The sequence below is a fragment of the Panthera onca genome, chromosome A2 (genome assembly GCF_046562875.1).
Source record: "Panthera onca isolate mPanOnc1 chromosome A2, mPanOnc1 haplotype 2, whole genome shotgun sequence".
NCBI classification, from domain to species: domain Eukaryota; kingdom Metazoa; phylum Chordata; class Mammalia; order Carnivora; family Felidae; genus Panthera; species Panthera onca.
In genome coordinates, this window is record NC_138340.1 from 276,474 (window position 1) to 296,542 (window position 20,069).

The 20,069-nt window shown below is 63.8% G+C and overlaps 2 protein-coding genes and 1 non-coding gene across 7 annotated transcripts; 2 read left to right on the forward strand and 1 right to left on the reverse strand.

Annotated features, from left to right (window-relative positions):
- Positions 1-800: 800 nt before the first annotated feature.
- TRNAR-UCG (transfer RNA arginine (anticodon UCG)) lies at positions 801-885 on the forward strand. The gene has a single exon. It is a non-coding gene; the product is annotated as a tRNA-Arg (tRNA).
- A 3,328-nt stretch (positions 886-4,213) lies between these two features.
- Positions 4,214-7,831, forward strand: FGF22 (fibroblast growth factor 22). Of its 2 annotated transcripts, none has more exons than XM_060629593.3 (3): positions 4,214-4,485; positions 6,898-7,001; positions 7,197-7,831. In XM_060629593.3, exons 1-3 carry the CDS (start codon positions 4,272-4,274, stop codon positions 7,578-7,580), a joined length of 702 nt encoding a protein of 233 aa, XP_060485576.2. In that variant the 5' UTR covers positions 4,214-4,271; the 3' UTR covers positions 7,581-7,831. The 2 variants fall into 2 exon arrangements, with proteins under 2 accessions (XP_060485576.2, XP_060485581.1); XM_060629598.2 differs by having other exon boundaries at positions 7,174-7,465.
- Positions 7,832-8,547: 716 nt separating this feature from the next.
- RNF126 (ring finger protein 126) lies at positions 8,548-20,069 on the reverse strand. 4 transcript variants are annotated; one of them, XM_078443775.2, is made up of 9 exons: positions 19,886-20,069; positions 12,310-12,368; positions 12,094-12,175; positions 11,512-11,723; positions 10,383-10,451; positions 10,239-10,308; positions 9,606-9,699; positions 9,410-9,525; positions 8,548-9,293 (listed from the first exon to the last, which is right to left on the reverse strand). In XM_078443775.2, exons 1-9 carry the CDS (start codon positions 19,958-19,960, stop codon positions 9,144-9,146), a joined length of 927 nt encoding a protein of 308 aa, XP_078299901.1. In that variant the 5' UTR covers positions 19,961-20,069; the 3' UTR covers positions 8,548-9,143. The 4 variants fall into 4 exon arrangements, with proteins under 4 accessions (XP_078299901.1, XP_078299902.1, XP_078299900.1 ...); XM_078443776.2 differs by having other exon boundaries at positions 12,094-12,157; positions 19,886-20,068; XM_078443774.2 differs by having other exon boundaries at positions 11,512-11,756; positions 12,094-12,157; positions 19,886-20,068.

Genomic DNA, 20,069 nt, shown 5'->3' on the forward strand with positions numbered 1-20,069 from the left:
CGTCCCTTGGCCTGTGGCTGAGCCCCTCCAGTCTCTGCCTCCGTGGTCACGTGGCCTCCTCTGTGTCCATGTCAAAGGTCCCTCTTCTGTTTCTCTTATAAGGACACTTGTGACTGTATTTAGGGCCCACTGGGATGATTTCCTCATCTGAAAATCTTCATTGTATCTGCCAAGACTCTTTTTCCAAATGAGGTAAAATTCACAGGTTCCTGGGATGAGAGTATGTATATCTTTGGGGACCGTTAATCAGCGGATCAGAGACTATCCTGAGTTTGTGATCAGGAAAAAAAAAAAAAAAAACTATTGAAGGACATTGTGGGGACAACAGGGGCCATCTGAGCATGGATGGTGGATTAAATTGCAGTTTGGTTATGACAGAGGACCTTGCCTTCGGGAGATACATCCACATGTTTAGAGGTGAACTGGTAGCATCCCCGTGGCTTATTCTCGAATACCCACTTACGTAAAAAGATTACGTGTGTGTGTGTGTGTGTGTGTGTGTGTGTGCGCGCGCGCGGAGGCATAATGTCAGCAGTGCACAGGTCAAGAATATAGCTCAGTTTCCACCAACCGGACACATGGGTATTCTGAAACATGCCCCGCCCCTGAAGCCCCCTCACAGTCCCCATAGTCACCCCAAGAGTGACACCCACATCCTGATGCCTCACACCGTGGCTGCTTCGGCCCCGTTGCAGACTGTGACATAAATGGACCTCCTTGGGTCAGGCTACTTCTACGCAACATTATGTCTGAAATTCATCCACACTGTGCTGTTCCTGGGGCATAGAATTCCTGGGGGCGCCTGGGTGGCTCAGTCGGTTGAGCGTCCGACTTCGGCTCGGGTCATGATCTCACGGTTCGTGGGTTCGAGCCCCGCGTCGGGCTCTGTGCTGACCGCTTGCTCAGAGCCTGAAGCCTGCTTCGGGTTCTGTGTCTCCTTCTCCCTCTGCCCCTCCCCCACTCACGCTTCATCTCACTCTGTTTCTCAAAAAGAAATAAATGTCAAACAAATTTAAAAAAAAATTCCCTTGTGCACATATGCTACAGGGTACGTGCCCTCCTGCTGATGGAGAGCAAAAAGAATACATAGAATTGGAGAATACAGGAACAGGGTGCTCACTGCACTGTCCTTACAACTTTTCTGTAGGTTTGAAGTCTTTCAGAAAACCGCAGTGAGACATCACTCTGCCCCCACGAAGATGCCGGTAGTCAAAACAACGGACAATCGCCAGCGTCGGGAGGGTGTGTAGAAATCAGAACCCTCAGGCACGGCTGCTGGGGCGTAAGACGGGGCAGCCGTTGTGGACAACGGTCTAGAAGTTCCTCAAAACACTGAACACAGAATTATTATATGACCCAGCAATCGCACTACACATACACACGAAAGAAATGAAAGCAAGGCCACACACAAACCTGTACACCCACGTCCACGGCAACATAATTCACAGCAGCCAAAAGGCAGAAACAGCCCATGGGGCACCTGGGTGGCTCGGTCCATTGAGCACCAGACTTCGGCTCAGGTCATGATCTCACGGTTCATGAGTTCGAGCCCGGCGTCAGGCTCCGTGCTGACAGCTCACAGCCTGCAGCCTGCTTAGGATTCCACGTCTCCCTCGCTCTCTGCCCCTCCCCCGCTCACACTCTGTCTCTCTCTCTCTCAAAAATAAATAAACACATTAAACACTTTTTAGGGGCACCTCGATGGCTCAGTTGGTTAAGCGGCCGGCTCCGGCTCAGGTCATGATGTCACAGTTTGTGACTTCAAGCCCCGCGTCGGGCTCTGTGCTGACAGCTCAGAGCCTGGAGTCAGCTTTGGATTCTGTCTCCCTCTCTCTTTAATGCCCCTTCCCCACTCACACTCTCTCTCTCTCTCTTTCTCTCTCAAAAATAAACATTAAAAAAAAATTTTTTTTTAAAGGCAGAAACAACCAAGTATCCGTCAATAGATGAATGATACATACCATGTGTCCACCGCGCACGCGCACGTCCCTCGGCCGCGAGCAGGGGCGAGGCGCCCACCCCCGCCGCCCCGTGGACGGACCCCGAACACACGACGCTCAGGGAGGGAACCCGACACGGGAGGCCACGCGGGGTGTGAGTCCACGTGTGTGAAACGTCCAGAACAGGCTCATCCAGGGACACGAGGGGGGCTCGTGGGGGCGGGGGCTGCTGGGGGAGGGACTTGAGGTGAATACTAATGGGTCCGTGTTTCTTTTTAGGCTGATGGAATATTCTGGAACTAGATAGAGATTCTAGGTGATGGCTGACAACTGTGTACTGAAAACAGAGTCGTGTCCTTACATGAGGGAATTGTGTGGTGTGTGAATTATATTTCAGTTTTTTTTAACGTTTATTTATTTTTGACAGAGAGAGAGAGAGAAAGAGCATGAGTGGGGGAAGGGCAGACAGAGAGGAAGACACAGAAAGTGAAGCAGGCTCCAGGCTCTGAGCTGTCAGCACAGAGCTCGACACAGGACTCGAACTCACAGACCGCAGAGATCATTGACCCGAGCCCCCCAGGCGCCCCCTGAACTATATATTTCAATGAAGCTGTTATTAACCTGCAACAACGCCTGGGGCAGGACAGCTTCCTGGGCGTGGGTCCCACCCCCGTCACGCAGAGCCCGAAGACTGTCCTCCTGGGGGGCAGGGTGGGGAAACTCCAGGAAGGGAAGACTGAGTGTTGCCTGGTGGGAATCAGGATGTTATTTCAAGTTTGTGTGTTGCACCCTCTGCCCAGCGAGGTTGCGGATTCCCTCATTCTGTCCTTCCAGCCTTCCCTTCCCGGCCCATTTTGCAGAGACGCTGAGGCTTGGGGACCTGATACAAGCATGCAGGGTCCCTCCGGCACTGGCCTCAGGGCTCTGAGTGTGGGGGACATCCTCTCCCAGATGGGAGGGGGCACACACCACGCACGGCCCTCCTGGGGCCAGGAAGAGGGATCAGGGAATCCCCAGAGCCACAAGGAAGGCATCCCAGCTTCTGGCCAGACCGGTTACCCCTCCAACACGCCATCAGGTCAGGCTTGTCACCTTGTCTTCACCCGGGTGCTATTTAAAGGTGCCACCTGGGGCTCTGGCTGCAGGACTGGGTCTATGGCAGCAGAGGGACAGGGACTGGAGCCCTGGGATGTGTCCTGTGTGGGGCTTTGGGGAAGCTGCTGACCCACTCGGCCTCGGTTTCCCCATCTGTCAATGACATCTCTTGGCTCTGAGTCTGTGAAGGTTCACTGTGCTATATTCTCAGGATCCAGGGCACAGGGTGCCTCCCAGGGGGGCCCTGGGTGTGTCTGTGAATGATGAGCAGGTGTGGGTGTGAACGGAGCCACGCCATTCCCACCTCGGACATGCAGCTCTGAACGCTGGGCACAGGGTGCTGGCCTCAGTCATCACCCATGCCCCTGTCAGCCGGCCACAGATGTGCTCATGTGTCCATCCGCCATCAGCCACCTTCCCGCCCCCAGCACCCCATCCACCCCCCTGCTCCAACACCTGTAGCACAGCATTCCCAGGCGTTCACTTGCTCCCCTACCTACATGCCTCCCCATGCCCACCCCTCAGTGAAGACCCTGCCCCTGAGCCTCTCAGGGAGTTCAGTCTGGAGGGCAGACAAATCCCACCTGGGCATGCCCAGTGCAGGGACCTGGCTGGCACGGACACGCAGGCCAGAACTTCCCACCCAGTCTCTGACCCCTAGCTGCTCCATTTCTCCCGGTATCTCTCAGATCTCTCTATCTCTCTCTGTCTCTGTGTCTCTTAGCCGCCTTTCCTCGTGTGTCTCAGAGTCTCTGTCTCTCCATCTTCGTCTTTGTCTCTCCCGTAGCTGTCTCCCTCTGCGTCTCTACGGGCTCGCCTCTCTCACACCCACGCCCCCGCAGCCCCTGCAGGCTAACCCGGTGACTCAGGAACACGCACCGCTGCCCTCCCCATCCCGCAGGACAAACACGCGCGGAGGCAGGAATGTTTTCCCGAGTGGGCCCCGCCCCGCGTCCTGGTCCCGCCCCAGCCGCCTCGTTGCCCCGCCCCTGAAGCGTTTGCCCCGCCCCTCCACGACGCCCCATTGGCCAGCCCCAGCCTCTCCATTGGTTGGCTCATTGATCGCGGCCCCGCCCCCGGCCCCGCCCCGCCCTCCTGTGGAGCGGCTCCCGCCCCCGAGGCTCCCTATTGGCCCGTGTGGGCCGGCCCCTCCGGGCGCCCCGCCCCTGTCCCGGCGATGGCCCGGCCGCGGACGCGCGGGGAGACAGGAGAGGGCGGCGAGCCGGGCGCGGGGACATGCGCGGCCGCCTGTGGCTGAGCCTGGTGTGGCTGCTGCTGGCGCGGGCGTCCGGCGCCGCGGGGACCCCAAACAGCCCGCGGAGACCGCGCAGCTACCCACACCTGGAGGGCGACGTGCGCTGGAGGCGCCTCTTCTCCTCCACCCACTTCTTCCTGCGAGTGGACCCCAGCGGCCGCGTGCAGGGCACCCGCTGGCGTCACGGAGCTGACAGTGAGTCCGGGGAGGGGGTCCAAGGCAGACAGGCCGGCAGTACCAACAAGGGCAACATGAGAGTAAGGATGAGCCGGGCCCTCCTGCGCGCGTGGGAGCGTCCCAGAGGCTCCTCTGGCGGTGTGTGTGCTGTTGGCCAAGTCGCTTCCCGTCGGGGACCTCAGTATTCTCAACTGTGAAATGGGCCCAGCCCACACGGTGGGAGGGTTGGACAGTTAAAGTAAAGGTCACCGAGGAAGCTCCTGGCTCTGGGCCTGGCTCCGCAGCACAGAAAGGTCTTTGCAGAATAGTTGAGGCTGGGGTCACTGGGGCCATCTACAGACGGGCAACTCTGCTCCTGGAAGGGCCCCCGGGGGGGCCCAGTTACATCATGAAGTGGAGGCAGAGCTGGGGTCTGGACTCTGGACTTCCCACACTGCCCATCCAAACTCAGGATCTGCCTGAGTTAGGGACCCCTCTATTTCTTCCTAGACATCCTTTTGGTAGATGAGGAAACTGAGGCACAGAGAGGGAAAATGAGCAGCCCTGGGACACACTGCTGGGGTGGGGGCAGGGGTGTTGCTGGGGCTCCTTAATGCCCATAACCTTGCCAAGATGTCCTGCCCAGCAAACAGTAGGCACTCAGTGTTTGTGGAATGTATGAGGCAAGAGGGGAGATGGGGCAAAAGAGAGGCTAGAGCCTGGGACGGCTGGAGACAGTCAGTGACCCCCGGTCCTGTCTCAGTCTCCGGAGAGCTCTGAGGCCCAGGTCAGGGAACGGGGTGGGGTGTGGGGGGCGGTGGCTAATCACTGGCCACTGCCTGAATCACCACCATTAGGGCAGATAATCACCCTCTGCCCCTCCAGCTGCTTTCATCGGGCTCCCAGGGCTCTCATTAGGTTCACCAGACAAGGGCGATGACAGGGGGACTGGCTGGGCCAGTTGCTCAGTGGTGGGCACAGGCAGGCAGGGTGGCCTCAAGATGGGTGTGGGGCCTGGATCTGCCAGGTGACTTGGGACAGTCGCTGTTTCTGTCTGAGCTGCACCTTCCCCATCTGGACAGCGGTGGCAGTGACATGGTTGATGGCTCCACAGGGTGGGGGTGGGGGGGTCCTTGGAGCTCTTCTCTCCTTCATTAATTCTGTGGTTCCTAATTGGGCACCTATTGTATGCTGCCTTGGGCACAGGGGACGTAGCAGTAGTGACCAGGACAGCCACCTTCATGGGGCTCCCACAGCAGAGTAAAGCAGTAAAACAAATGAACAGCTAATGTGGTCATTTCACAGGAGGCCACAAAGGGTGCAAAGAAAATGAAAACAGAGTGACGTCCAGGAGATGACTGGGTGGCAGCTTTATGAGAGGTCTGGGGCCTCTCCATGGAGATGGGCTTGGGTTGGCTTTCATATAGGGCGAAGGAGCTGGCATGGTGACACTCAGGACCACACAGGCCCTGCAGGAGCACCCCAAAGATGTGGGGGTGACCGAGGGGGCAGGAAGGACACTTGAGCCAGCGTGAAGGCTCACCCTGGTCCTGCCAAGTGGGAGGAAGTCAGCAGGGCAAGGACCACTTTCCTTTCTGACAGAGGAAATAGGAGGAACAAAGGCCCCATGCAACAGAGTGAGCTCCCCATCACCTCGGGCATCCAAGTCCAGACTGAAGACCAGAGGGCAAGGCCTTGACTCCAGATTAGGCCCCAGTATATGGGGGGGGGGGGGGGGGGTGTTGAGGCTGTGGACGGCTGCTCATCCCACAGGTCTACTTCACTGAGCAGCTCAGAGTGGGACAGGGTCACCCAGGGTCACCCATCTGCAAGTCAGGCCCAAAGCTGGCTCTGCCACTTCCCAGGCTCAGTTTCCCTCTCTAGGAAGGAGACACAGCAGGCACCTCCCACCTGGGGTTGATACGTGGGCTCGGTGGGGTACAGCGCTCCGGCAGCATCCGTGCTGTGCTCACGGAGTTGAGCACGGTATGCTGTAGACACCCCGTGTCCCGCCTCCAGGCCTTCGCCTGGACCATGCCTCCCATCTGGAGGCCGATTGGGGGGGGGTCTACGCCCATCACACCCGTCACTTGTTCTGACATCACGGCTTGCCCAGGCCATCCCCTGCCTCCTCTGGCTTGGTTTTCTCACCCTTGACTTAACTCAGTGCCCTCCTGCCCCGCCGACTTCCTCCCGCTTGGCAGGGCTGATCCTGTCTTGAGCCTTCACATTGGCTCGAGTGTCCTTCCTGCCCCTTGGTCACCCCCACATCTTTGGGGTGCTCCTGCAGGGCCTGTGTGGTCTCGTGTGTCACCATGCCCATCACAGGGCCAAGCACACAGCAGGTGCTTGGTGAATGTCACCTGAATGAATGAATGAATGAATGAACGAACGAGAGTGCACAGGTGGGTAGATGGCGGACCATGGGCCCTGACTGCCCCCTGCCCCCAGGCATCATTGAGATCCGCTCCATCCGTGTGGGCGTCGTGGCCCTCAAGGCTGTGCACACCGGCTTCTACGTGGCCATGAACCGAGGGGGCCATCTCTACGGGTCGGTGAGTGCACAGTGTATGTGGTGGTCGGGGCGGGTGGGTGTCCAGTGGGGGGACCGGTGTCTGGGGGACAGGCGGGGTGTCCGGTGGGGGACAGGGCGTCCAGGGCGGGGCGGGGTGTCTGGTGGGCGGGCAGGCATCCGGTGGCCTGCCTCACACACCCGACCCCCCGAAGCGGGTCTACACCGCCCGCTGCAGGTTCCAGGAGCGCATCGAGGAGAACGGCTACAACACCTACGCCTCGCTCCGCTGGCGTCACCGCGGTCGGCCCATGTTCCTGGCGCTGGATGGGCAGGGGTCCCCGAGGCGCGGTGGCCGGACACAGCGGCACCACCTGTCCACCCACTTCCTGCCCGTCCTGGTCTCCTGAGGTTCCCAGGGGCCACGAGGAGCAGCTGGACAGAGATCCCACAAGATGCCCGAGCTGCACGGCCGGCGGCTGGGGAAGCCCAGGCCCTGGCAAAGCACGTCTGGTCACTCCTCTGTTCCACAAGCAATAACGGTGTGTCCGAGGCGTGCCGGGCTGGGGACACTGCGGGACCCCCACAGATGCAGCCTGACTCCCAGGGGCCTCCTGTCTGAGTCTGCGGGGAGGTGGACGCTCAGCTGAGCACAGGCTGCAGGTGTCCGTTCACAGGCTGGGAGGGCACGGAGGCCCCACTCACCACCCGGGACGGAGACTGAAGGATGTGGCCGTGTGCTCACCGGAAGGTCTGGGAAGGGCACTCCGGGCCGGGCCCGGCCCAGGCAGAGGCTCTGAGGTGGGAACCCACCGGTGTCCGAGGCAGGGAGGAGGTCTGAGGGCCAAGAGAGAGAAGGCAACGTGGATGTGCCTGGGTCACAGGTCCCCATTCTGGTCCTGGGACCTGCAGATGTGTCACCTACGTGGCAGAGGGGACCTTTCAAGGCCCCCTTTCGGGGGGGGGGGGGGGCAGTGTCCTCACGAGGTCCTCTCGAGAGGGAGGCAGAGAGACAGGCAGACCCGGAGCTGCTAGCCGTGAGGATGAGGAGGGGCCGCGGGTGGGCCAAGGGGGCTTCATGCCAGTGTCCTTCAGGAGCTCGGGGTCCCGGGGAGGCTGTGCCTGCTGCCCGCCGGGCACCCCTGAGCCCTCCCTGCCCAGCCCAGCACCAGCCCAGCACCAACGAAGGAAAGGGCCAGAGCTCAGAGCCCAGGTCCAAACCCCAGCTCTGCAGCCGGCAGAGCGAGGCGGGATATTCTGTTGCGGGAAGGGGACAGTCCCTGGGGTGGGGGTGTGTGCAGCCCGGACGCTCACTGGAGTTCAAGGCCCCTGGTCCCCGCCCCCCCCCCCCCCCCCCCCCCCCCCCGCCCCACAAACACACACGCAGTCAGGTTCCCAGCGGGCAGGGGGCGGGGTGGCGCTGCCGACAGGCCCCACCTCAGCTCACCTTCTGCAACACTGTGAAGCTGCCGCCCGCCCGGGTCCGGGGTCCCGGGGTCCTCGGGGTCTGCGGCCACGGAGCCCGCCAAGGCCGGAGAAGCTCAGCCGCCCCTGGCGCCGATGCGGAAGGAAGACCCCGAACTACCTGCTTCTCTAAGTAGGTGTATTTTTTAAATAGCTTTCAAGATACACGTATTTTTTCCTTTAAAAAACGTCTGTCGGAGCAGTTTTGTTCTTGTTTTGCTGGTCATCCTGTGGTCCCGAGCTCCCGGCGCCTGGGTTGGGGGCTGGCGACCCGTCCAGGCGTCGCGGAGACCACGGCCTAGCGGCTCCACCCGCTCTCTCCACAGATCATGCAGGCCGCATGTGAGCTAAACGTCCATTTATTTCAAAGCAGTAATAATTTAAAATTATAAAAACCTTTCCGCCGTCGAATGTGTAGGGGTGAGGTTAGAGACAAACGGGTGGGGGGGTCGACGCGTGCCCAGGCTCCTGCGCGACACACTCCGCGGGGAGGGCTGAGCCTGCTCCGGCCCGGGGGGCTGCGGTCCTCGAGGCTCGGCCGGCAGTGGCGGTGGCGGTGGCGGTGGCGGTGGCGGACGCGGGGGTGGTGCGGGGGCGGAGGCAGGCGGGGTACCTCCAGGCTCCAGCCCCGCCGCGCCGCCCCCTGCCCCGCCCTGCCCGCCCCGCCGGGCCTGGCAAGGCCCAGGTCCTGTGCCCTCTCTGGAGGCCGGCCGGGGCGCGCTCACGAGTTGCCCGCTGGGTTTTCGTTGCTCGGCGAGCTCGAGGACGACGAGGACGACGAGGACGAGAAGCTCACGCCGCTCAGGCCCGGGGGGTTGGTGGCCGTGTTCTGTCCGGTGAGGCTCTTCCGGCACACGGGGCAGCTGTCGTGCTGTGTGGGGACAGCGGGGGTGGGGGGGGTGGGGGGTGGGGGGGTGGTGAGGGGCCGAGCCTGCGGCGGGGGCGGGGGCCAGGGTTCGGCCTGGGGGCGGGCAGGGGCCGGCTCACCTGCTGCAGCCAGGGAACGATGCAGCCGTCGTGGAAGAGGTGACTGCAGGGCAGCTGCCGCACGCGCTCTCCCAGCCCGTAGTCGTCCTTGCACACGGGACACTCCAGCCCGGAGCCTGCGGGGCAGGGAGCCTGTGACGGCGGAGACCAGGGAACCCCCCACCCAGGTGTCCCCAGGAGGGGGCGAGCCACTTACCTACGTGTTCCTCGGTGACAGGGACGGTGGGGAGGGCCTGGATCTTCTCTTTGTCTGCTGGGGGGGGGCCCGTGTTTTCAAACTGATTGAGGAGCTGAAAGACAAGAGGCCAGAGTGCCGGGAGCTCGGCAGGCAGGCGCGGCCCCTCGCCCCGCGGGGCTCTGAAATGCAAGGCCGGGTTACCTGCAAAAGCACCAAGGCTGTGTTTTTCTGGGGCCCCGGACCCCCCCCTCCGCCGAGGCTGAGCCCCCTTGCCCCCCACGCCTGTCCACTCTTCGGCTCATCCTGTCGGGGTCACCCTGCAGCCAGGGAGGCCCCTCCCAGCGCCGAGGGTCCCACCCTAAGTCCTCTCACCCGCTAGAACCAAAGGGCTGGGCCTGGCTGTGGCCACGTTCACCACCAGTTCACCAGCGAAAGGCCGCAAAGTTGGCAGCGTCCCTACCGCACAAGGGCCACCAAGGTCATGGTGAACACCCCATCCCCAGGGACAGCTCAGGAGAACGTGCAGGTCCACACGGGGCCCGCCAGCCTCAGGATGGGAGTTCTGGGGAGCAGGGCGTCCACACCGGGGGCATCCTGGTCCCCAGAAGATGGCGACACCCTGGTGCCCGCCTCGGGGAGGCCACCCTGTACCTGCGTGATGATGGCATCCAGGCCGTTGGCCCCCCAGGCGTAGTCCATCGGGTTTGAGTGCAGGACACCCCTGGGCAGAGAGGTCTGGGGTTCAAGTGGCAGAGGGGCCGGGCAGGGCGCAAGCGGACCCGCCCACCTACTCACCAGGGGCCCAGGCCCAGGCTGGGGATGCTGGCAGGAGTGATGATGCCATTGACCAGCTGCTGGATGATCCTGGAACAGAGCGGGGCCCGGCCTGTGGTCAGCGCCCTTCAAGGCTGGGCACCCCCAGGGGAGGCAGCAGAGGACACACGCGTCCGGCTTTGAAGTTCACGGCGTTTTAAAGGTTGCGTTTGCAACCAATAAGATTTGCAAGCAATCAAACACAAGACAGACCGAGAAAAGTTGTCTCCCTTGCAGATTTTCGGGCCAGCTTTCCCAGAGGCCTGGACGGTGCCCGTCAACGCATGACCACATCTGCTCCCTATTTTACAACCTGGGGGGTGGGGATCCCCAGCCCTGCTGTTTGCAGACGCTCCGCAACGTCCGGCTGGGGTCACAGTGAAGCCCGTGTCCGAGCTTGGGGGGGAGGGGCTGCTACAGGGCAGCTCACGAACACGAGACACCTGGGGGTCAGGGCAGCCCAGGCTGTGTCCTGGGCCGGAACGGAACAGAGCAGAGCGCGTCGGGGCTCCCCCGTGACACAGGCGCTTCTGTGCACAGCCTGGTTCCATCTACGAAGATGCTGGAGGACCCTATGTTCTCTGGGAAACGGGGCCCTCAGAAAAACGTTTCCTTTTCACCCCAAGTCCTCTGAACGAGCCTCAGGTTACAGAGAAGCCGTTCCTGGTGCCGACGCCGACACGGAGGGAGCTCGGGGCTTTGCGGTGGAGCGGGGGGGGGGGGGGGGGGGGGGGGGGCCAAAACCCACCCCACTTGCCTGCCGCCCTGGGAGACAAGGACCCGATGTGAATCGGCCGTGTCTGAACAGATGGGGATGAGGGAGTCGGGGGACAGACACCCCCCCAGAAGGATGGAAGGCACTGAGTGGACGAGAGGCCCCCCGGGCCACACGGTAGGGCCCCCCCTCCGCAGCTCTTCAGCACGGTGGGCTCTGCCTGGGTGCACAGGGGAAGCGCCCCGCCCACAGGTCAGCCCCAGAGCTAGCATCCGCCCCTCTGTAACCACAGAACCTTCTGGAGGGGCAGACGGTCAGGCTGGCTAAGTCAGGGTGGGGCAGGCTGCGAGACTCTCGGGAGCGTCCCACCCGCCGGCTGCCCCCAAGCGCCCTCACCCTTCCAGCGTGGGGACGCCTTCGTGCCGGCCGGTGGCCCGTCGTGCAGTGAGGCGGGCGCGAGGCTGCCGGGCGCCATACCGGTGCCGGGAGTGCTGCTCTCTCTCCCGACGGCTCTCAGGGTCCCTGCCCTCGTCGGCCTGCACCCCAGGGGGGAAGGTGGGGATCTCGAAGCTGTCGTCAAAGATGCCGAAAGCAAACTGCCCGTAGCCCTGTGGCAGTGTGAACAGGTGCTGGTCCGCGTTCTGTGAGGGGGAGGGCGATGTGACCACGGGGCGGGGGGGAGGGCAGGGCCCTGAGGACCTTCTGTGGGGAGGAGGGCCATGGGACCGTGGGGGGGCGGGGCGGGAGCCCCGAGCGGCCACCTGGGTCCCACCTGACCCAGCCCCTTGCCTGGACCCCACGTCTCCTCCGTGTGCCACGGGGCCCCGTCCCAGGCTTGGGGCCCTGAGGGTTGAGGGTGTAGCAGGGGAGCCTTGGCGTGTGTGGGAGAAACGAGGAAGGACAGGTCCCGGTGGTCGAGGGTCAGGTGGGGGGACCGGTCCACACGGGGAGGGGAGGGCAATCTGGGGCCTGACTCACCTCAAACGGTGGCCTGCTCTGGTCCGCGGGGGCTGTGGAGGGGGCGGAACCATTCTCTGTACTCCTGGGAGGACGGGGTGCCCTGAGTCAGGAGAGAGGGAGGCCCTCTCCACCTCTCACCCCTGCCCGCCGCGGCCTGCCCAGCCTCTGCCCGCCCACAGCCCCGCCCACCCCAAGGGGCCTGGGCGCTGCCAGCGTGCACCTGGGCTGGGTTACCTGGTCTCTTCGGGAAGCTCCTCAATAAAACCAGACTCGCATCTGGGGCAGGTGTAATCCTGCGGAGGAGAGGGCGGGTGAGTGCGATCTCGGGGGTCCCGGCCCCCGTGCCGTGTCAGCCGTGCCTGCGGGGTCACCGGACACCCCCACCTCAGGCCACACCGAGCGGCTCCAGGCACATCGGTGAAACTGCTCAGGCCCAGAGTCCGATTTGGCACAGACCTGCCGGGTCTCTGAGATGTCTGACAGGCGGGCGCCCTTCATCCGAGGCCACCGCCTCCGTGTGGTAATGACTGCAGCCACCTCGACCTGCCCCTCGTGCGGGCGAGGCCTGGGCCCCCAGGCGAGCTGCTGCCGCGCCAAAGGCCATCAGCCCACGCTCCTCAGGGTGACGAAACTTTCCGAGCTTCAAGGCCTCCACTCAGCCACACCAGCTGCTGAAGGCTCTGAAGAAGCCTGTACCAAACAGGCCAGCTGACGCGGGTCCACCTAGCAGTTCCCGACTTGTGCAGACGTGAGACGTGAGACCGTTCCGTGAGAGACTCCCCTTTTGCAGATAAAGACACCTGCCCCGAGCTCCTGAGAAGGTTGCAGGAGGGACTGTGGGGTCACAGGACTATCGAGGCCTCAGTAGCTCAGCTCCCAGGAAGGTGGCCACTGAGGGCGGGAAGCGCCACCTGAGCAAAGGGACCAGCCCGCGGGCGTCCCATGGCGGCATCTCTGGAACATTCCAGCAATCCTAGCGCAGGGCCTGTGACCCCGGGCTGCAGTGTGACCCCACCCCCATTGGCCGTGCCCCCTCCAAGCCCAGCCACTCCCCCCCCCCCAGCCAGGCCCACCAGTCAGATGGGGGAGGTGTAACGTCCCGAGTGGAGGACGGGCCCCAGGGGCCGCAAGGCATGGAAACACCAAAACCAAACAAGTGGGTTGGGGGTTCGCACGAGTGTCCAAAAGCCACCCAAACAGGAAGACACAGACGTGAGCGCAAGCTGTGCTTCTACCTAAGGTGACGTTTTGGAAGCACTGTCCCCCGCGTGCCGAGTGGGAGACACAGAGGGGATGCAGACTGTCAAGGAGGGGGCCACCAATGGCCCCACGTGAGCCACAGGCACAGATGGCTCAGCAGGCACGGGCCTCCCCGTGGACACCAGCGGGAGTGCCAGGCACCTGCACCAGGGCAGTGGGTGCCACCACAGCACGCGCCATGTCCCCCCCCCCCCCCCACCGCCACCAAAAGCAAAGGGTGGGTGGGGTCAAGGAACACTGAGCCGATTGGGGAGGACAGGAAGGAACTGCACCCGCCATAGGAGCTGGGATCCAGAATACAGAGCTCTAACGCTTCAACGCCAAAAGCACAAACAACCCGGCTAAAAACTGACCAAAGAATTAAAACAGTTCTCCAAAGACACACAAAGGGCGACAAACCAGCAGAGAGCCGCTCGACACCGTCAGGCAACGAGCAAACGCAAACCGAAACCCGTGAGACACCACCTCCCGGCCGGCCGCCGGGACCGCGCCACTCGGCCGACTACGGCTAAGCGTCAGCGGAACTGGAGGAACCAGAACCCCGGCTGGCGGTGGGGACGAGAAGCGGGGCGGTCTGTCTGGAAGACAGGCCCGCGGTCAGTTCCTCGTCAGGTCGACCCCAGGGTCACCACACGACCCCGCGACCCCGCTGCCGGGTCCACACCCGAGAGACACGAACACTCACGTCCACGCAACCCCCACCCGCACGCCCACAAATGACCACGTCCCCCGCGCACGCGCACAGATGACCGTGTCCACCGCGCAGGCGCACATCCCTCGGCCGCGAGCAGGGGCGAAGCGCCCACACCCGCCGCCCCGCGGACGAACCCTGAACGCACGACACTCAGGGAGGAAACCTGACACGAGAGGCCACACGAGGTGTGAGTCCGCGTGTGTGAAACGTCCGGAACAGGCCCATCCACGGACGGAAGGGGGTTCGTGGGGGCCGGGGGAGGGGAGGGCGAGTGAGGGTGAATGCTAACGGGGACAGGGCTTCCTTTTAGGGTGAGGGAATGTTCTGGAACTAGACAGCAGTGGTGGGTGCGGGGCTCTGGGCGTACGGAAAACACTGACATGCACACTGTGAACAGGTGAGTTGTATCTCAACAGAGCCATCAGAAGGCGCAGCGAGGACAGTGACCCCTGCCCTCCCAAGTGGGGACACGGGGGCAACGGGCAGCTCGGCTCCACCGCGAACGACCAACCCTCGGACTGTTGGCTGCCGTGGAAGACGGCCGCGGGAAGCTCTGTGGACGGGCCAGGGCTCTCACTGCCTGGTGCAGCCCCAAGGGGACAGAGGGCCACGGACACGGGCCAGTGTGGCTGCAGGGGGCTGCGACGGCCTCGGTTAGGACGCTGGCAATCAAGCCCTTAGCGTGGCCATGTCACAGACGACAGCGGGCGTCTGCTCAGGGCTCCCCTTGGCTCGGGGCCGGCGGCAAGGTCCAGGCTCTCTCTGGGCCCTGGCGGAGCCCACCGCCACCACACCTGCCCTACGGGGGAGACGTAAATCAGAAGCGCGCCCGCCCTCTCCAGCCAGGATGGGGGTGGGGGGGCCTGGGTGAGAAGCTGTCCCTCCCCCTCCTCTCCTCTGAGCACGCCGCCCGCCCCCAGTCTCCATGCTACCCTGGGCAAGCCTGGAAGAGCCAGGGCAGGACCGGTGAGCCAGGCGGCCTCAGCCTCAACCTCAGTCTGACCCGCTGGAAACAGGCAACCTCTTCTGCTACCAAGGCCGGGCGCCATCCCTGAGCGTCACCTTGGAGCCCCATCCCACGCGGCGCACAAGAACCTCATCCAACTACCTGCTCTGCACTCTCCTCCCCTGCGGTCGGCTCAGAACAAGCTGGCCCGCCACTCCCGCTTCCCTGCCCCATCCAGGCCACCGCCACCTGCCCTCTCTTCTCAGGGCCTGCACACCATCCCCTCTGCCGGAGCATTCTCCCCCAGATAGCTACCTGGCTTGCCCCCTCTTGGAAGTCGGGTCTCTGCTCAAACGTCACATCCTGGCCGCAAGCCTCGGTCTCCCCACCTGTAAACGGAGGATGGCCTCAACCCTGGGGCTCTGAAATCCAGCCGCCACTGAGGACCGGAGGGCTACGGCTCGACAGCTGGCTGCGGTCAGGGCCCTGCCTCCACACTCTCCGTCCCCGTGCGAGCCCCACGCTAAGTCCAGATCGGCCTGAGCCACGGGCCACCTGACACCTGGCATTTCAGGAGGGGGCTGCAGCTTCTGCTGGTGTGCAGCAGGGAAGGGACCAGATCTGGGGGTGCCCCAGTGCTCTCCTCCTCCACGGGCACACCCCACCGGTTCCTGTTGAGTCAGACTAGCCAGCAATGGCCATCTGCATCCAAGCGAGGAGACGCCGGGATGGATGTCTGCCACCCACAGGGCAGAGCCCAGGTCCAGGTGGTGCCCAGGTGGGGGTCAGCCGGCGCTCGCTGGCCCTAACTTGTGAGCGCCTGTCTCTGATGGTTCCTCACCGTGAATCAGTTACCTCTCCCCCCAGGAGGAGGAGAGGGGATGAAGGGGACCACCCCAGCATCATCAGCAACGGCGGTGGCCAGAACACCAACGACAGGACAGACAAGACGCTACATTCACTGAGCACTCGCTCTCTGTGCTCGGTCTCTATGCCGTGCCTAAGAGGTGCGATTCAGCCCCTCCTCGGTGACGAGGAGGACCCGGGGGCTCAGACCAGGGAGTAGCCTGCCCAGGTCTCCCAGGGTCAGCCAGGGCAGCCCTCGGTTCACTCAGGCACTCCTTCACACCGCAGCCAGGCGAGCATGATTAAATCAGGGAAACTCGGGCGGGAGGTGGAGAGGTGGCTGGCCGGCCCCACGGGATCGCCTGCTGTACAGTGACCTCGGCCTCCGTGGGCCCCGGCCCCTCAAGGCCCCTCCAGGGGAGGCAGAACCCCAGTGTAGCGCTGCGTCGAAGGAACATGGACTCAGCCCCAGACACAGACGTGATGGGACACCCAGGCCCCTGCTGCCGGTGCTCCCGGCCCGTGCCCCACCAGCCCACGGCCCGCGGGAATGCCCTGGCTGCTCTACATAGCCCTCCTCAGCTGCCACTGGGCAGACAGGTGCCCAGGGCCCACGGAAGGCCCACCCTGCTGCCACCACACCCCACATCGACCCCACCTGTCCCCCAAGCGGCCGTGAGCATCACGCACACCGCTGCATGCCAGGGTGCAGAGCCACGCCGGGATCCGGCCGCGTGTGAGGCCCCCTGGGAGCCAGTGATGCTTACACACGGAGCCCAGCAGATGTTACAAGCTTCCTTGGTCTTGCCAGGGTGCTTCTGACACCACTGCTAGGGACCGGGACCCCGTGTGACACGACACGTGTGCCCACTGTGCTGGGAGCCCCGCCTCACTTCAGCCTCCCCACAGTGACACGTGACTCAGAGGCCTGGGGTGCCCTAGGATGTGGCTCCGCCCAGCATCCAGCCACCTTTTGGGGGCTCGGCTCACTTCCTGCCCCGCTGACTTCAGACCCTGAGCAAATGCCAGCCCCCTCTGGAGCACCCGCTGTGTGGAGGTGCAGGGTGGGGTCTGTGTCCCCCCGAGGGGCAGCCCACACATCGGAGCACCCGCATTTCTGCAGCGGTGAACAGACGGCTGGTCACAGGGCAGGACCCAGCACGACGCACAGCATCCAGCACGTGGGCACACAGAGCTGTCAGGTGGCCAGAGGGACCCGCCTGAGGCCACAGGGTGCCTGGGGAGGCAGGCCCGGCCCCGGGTGCCCCGTGGGAAGGACTCCATTTATTCTGCTAAGCATCAGGGGCCAGGACTCCTCGAGGCCCCCTCGAGGGGCAAGGACAGAGGACGTGTAGACTGAGGCATAAAGAGAGCGAGGGCAGACGCCCACCGCCGCTGGGCGCTGACCACAGGCTGGCTTCCTCCCCCCAGCGCCCTCCAGGTCCAGGTCCCGCCCAGTCACACACTCAGGCCGTCCCTGAGAAGGAAAGCAGTCGCCAGCAACGAGAAGGCGGCCTGAAGAGGGCCATCGGAGGCACCGCCTGCGGCGAGGCGCTCGGGGCCGTGGCACAGGGGCGGATACAACCCCGGACTGCCACCCGCTCAGCCCCCCTGGTGGGAACCTGCACCTCCCGGCGGGCCCCAGGGTGCCAAGCACAGCAGGTGGCGGCCCGTGGACGCTGCGTTTCCACAGCCCTGCAGTCGCGCCACACGACCCCGCACGTCCACCTCATCCCAAGAGCTGCCGTTTCCTGGGCAGGTTCGAGTCTGGGCTTGTGTGCCAGCCTCGGAGGCCCTCAAGCCAGCCGGCCTGTCTGGTTCCTGCTCCCACATGCCCTGCTCCGGCTAGGCTGCCAGCCATTCCCCGTCCTGGGAGCCAGGCACTGGGCTCCCCCCTACATGTGTGCTCCCACCGAGCGGGCACGGGTTATCTCGTCAAGCCCATCTTGCAGGCGAAGAAACGGAGGTCCAGGGAGGTCGAGCACCTCACCCAGAGCCACACGGGCGATAAGAGGCACAGCTGGGTGTGGCCTCAGCCCGACCCTGCCGAGAAGCACCTGAGAGCGGGCACTATCTCAGTGCCTAAGGAGGTGCCACGATGGTGACAAAAATCAAAAGTAAGAACTGCACAAAACCCAGCCCCAACGCCCTAGAGCAGGCCAGAGTCAGGGCTACCTCCTGTGAACAGAACGTGCTGCGTGCTGGCTGGGACCTGTCACCGCTACCAGGTTGAGGGCCAACCCTCTCCATCCCGAAACAGCAGGTGCGCCCCTTACTGGTAAACAGTCACCCTGTCTACCGGGCCTCATGGAACCCTTCAAACCCACAAACAGGCACCGGAGTCCCTTACTGCCATTTGCTAATTTCACGGAATTTGCCAGCATTCCTAACTAAATATTTGCCAATCGCTTATTCAACACTGGCTCCCTGACCAGCCTATAAACTCTGAGGGCAGAGGTCAGCGATACCTTGTCACCACCGGATTCTTGTGCTGAGGCAGGTCCTCCCCAGCCCGGTGGCAGCTGCAAGAGATCAGGGTGCTCCGGGTCCAAGGCCACATGGCCAGGAAGCGGGCACACCTGGCCAGGCCCCAGGCCCTGTGCTGGCCCCAGGAAGAGAGGCCCAGAACAGCTGGCTATGCAGACCGCCCAGCCCCAGGTCCCCCTCGGCTCCGGGCAGGCTGCTCTGGGGAAAGCCTGGGTCCCAGGGCCTGTCCTGGGCTCACACCAGCCGCAAGGGGCTGCATGCAACTAACTCAGGCCGGTGAGCTGTCAGGCCACCAGCCGCCTCCTGCCGCGGTCCCGGTCGAGAACGGAGCTGGGGCTGCAGAAAGCCGGAAAAGGCAGAAGCAGGACTTCCGGGAGGCTAGGGTGAGGCAAGTGTCGGCTCCCCCAGCGGGTGCTCACAGCTGAGGTTTCGTTTTATTTCTCCCTCCTCCCTTGCTTCTGGAAGCCGCACCTCCCTGCCTTTTCTCGCCTTCTGGGCCCAGGCATTGCTCTCTGCTCCCAACCTGACTTGAGCCCACTTCCTTCCTCTGTGGCTGGGATGATGCCCATAGACTCCTTCCCCCGGCCCCCCCCTCCCAGGGGTCCCCACTGCTGGCAAAGGCAGAACCGAGTCTGGCTTTGAGACGAGAACAGCCTCCACCCACCACCCACCACCCAGGCGACTGTGGGGAGCATGCGGGCCAGAGATAAAGTACTAGGAGCACCTAGAAAGTGCTCAATAAATCCCCACCACCTGCAGGGCCTCCACCATCCCACACCTCCCTCTTCCTGCTCCGTGGGAGCTGGCCCAGGGGCAACTGTCAGGATGTCAGGGCCAAGCTGGCCTGCGCTTCCCCTGGCTTCATTTTTCCCACCTGTAAAATAGGAAAGGGTCGAACTAGACCGCCGCTTTCCCTGTGGGCCTGGAGCAGGGGAACACGGGCCCCATCCTAGACCTGCTAACTAGGAAGCTCCGGGGCGAGGAGCCTGAAACACTGTACGTTGAACAAGCAGTCCCCTGCCGCACCACACGGTTTGGGAAACGCTGGCCTAAAGGAGAAGGCAACACCTGGCCACAGGCGGGCCTAAACCCGCCCCCCAACCCCCACTCCGGGGAAGCACAAAAGCGCAGGCTCAGGTCACAAAAGCCTGCCCGGGGCTGTCAGGCCCGGGCCAGGTACACAGCCGTCCCGTCTCGACATCGGGAAGGCAGGCGGGAGCGCTCGGCGGGGCGGCCCGCAGCCAGGCGCCCGCAGCGCCGACCACGCGCCCCGGGAACGGCCCCCGGAGACATCTCCCGGGGTCCGATTCCCCCACCTCCCTCCTCCGGGGCGGGGCGCCGAGCGCAGGTCACGCGGCCTCTGCGGGCCTCAGTTTCCCCGTCGGGGACCGAGCGGCCTCCCCGCCGCGCATCTGGGATCATCGGTCCCGCTGCTTCCCCGGGGGTGGGCCCCGCCTCCGGGCCCCCCGCAGAGCCCCGGGCCAACGCCGCCCGGGCCTCAGTTTCCCCGGCGGGGCCAGCTCGCTTCAGGCCAAGGGAGAGAGAGCCCCCGCCCGCCGCCCCGGCCCGCGCCTCACCGGCAGGCGCGGCACGATCTCGACCGAGCAGCAGTGGCAGAAGTACCGTCCGGGCTGCGGCGACGCCTCGGCCATGGCCACTGCCGCCTCCTCCGCGCCGCCCGCCCCCCGCGCGGCGCCCGCCGCCCGCCGCCGGCCGTTTGCTGCCCCCTTGCCGGCCGACGCGCCCGCGCACGCTCACGCA

What these genes read in the sequence shown, in the direction of transcription:
- FGF22 (XM_060629593.3), top strand. Translation starts at nt 4,272, where the DNA reads ATGCGCGGCCGCCTGTGGCTGAGCCTGGTGTGGCTGCTGCTGGCGCGG. An exon ending in CTGGCGTCACGGAGCTGACA is followed by an intron (nt 4,486 to 6,897) that starts GTGAGTCCGGGG and finishes CCCTGCCCCCAG; the next exon opens with GCATCATTGAGATCCGCTCC. An exon ending in GGGGCCATCTCTACGGGTCG is followed by an intron (nt 7,002 to 7,196) that starts GTGAGTGCACAG and finishes CGCCCGCTGCAG; the next exon opens with GTTCCAGGAGCGCATCGAGG.
- RNF126 (XM_078443773.2), bottom strand. Translation starts at nt 19,960, where the DNA reads ATGGCCGAGGCGTCGCCGCAGCCCGGACGGTACTTCTGCCACTGCTGC. An exon ending in AGAGCAGGCCACCGTTTGAG is followed by an intron (nt 11,757 to 12,093) that starts GTGAGTCAGGCC and finishes TCCCCCTCACAG; the next exon opens with AACGCGGACCAGCACCTGTT. An exon ending in TCGTTCCCTGGCTGCAGCAG is followed by an intron (nt 9,294 to 9,409) that starts GTGAGCCGGCCC and finishes GTCCCCACACAG; the next exon opens with CACGACAGCTGCCCCGTGTG.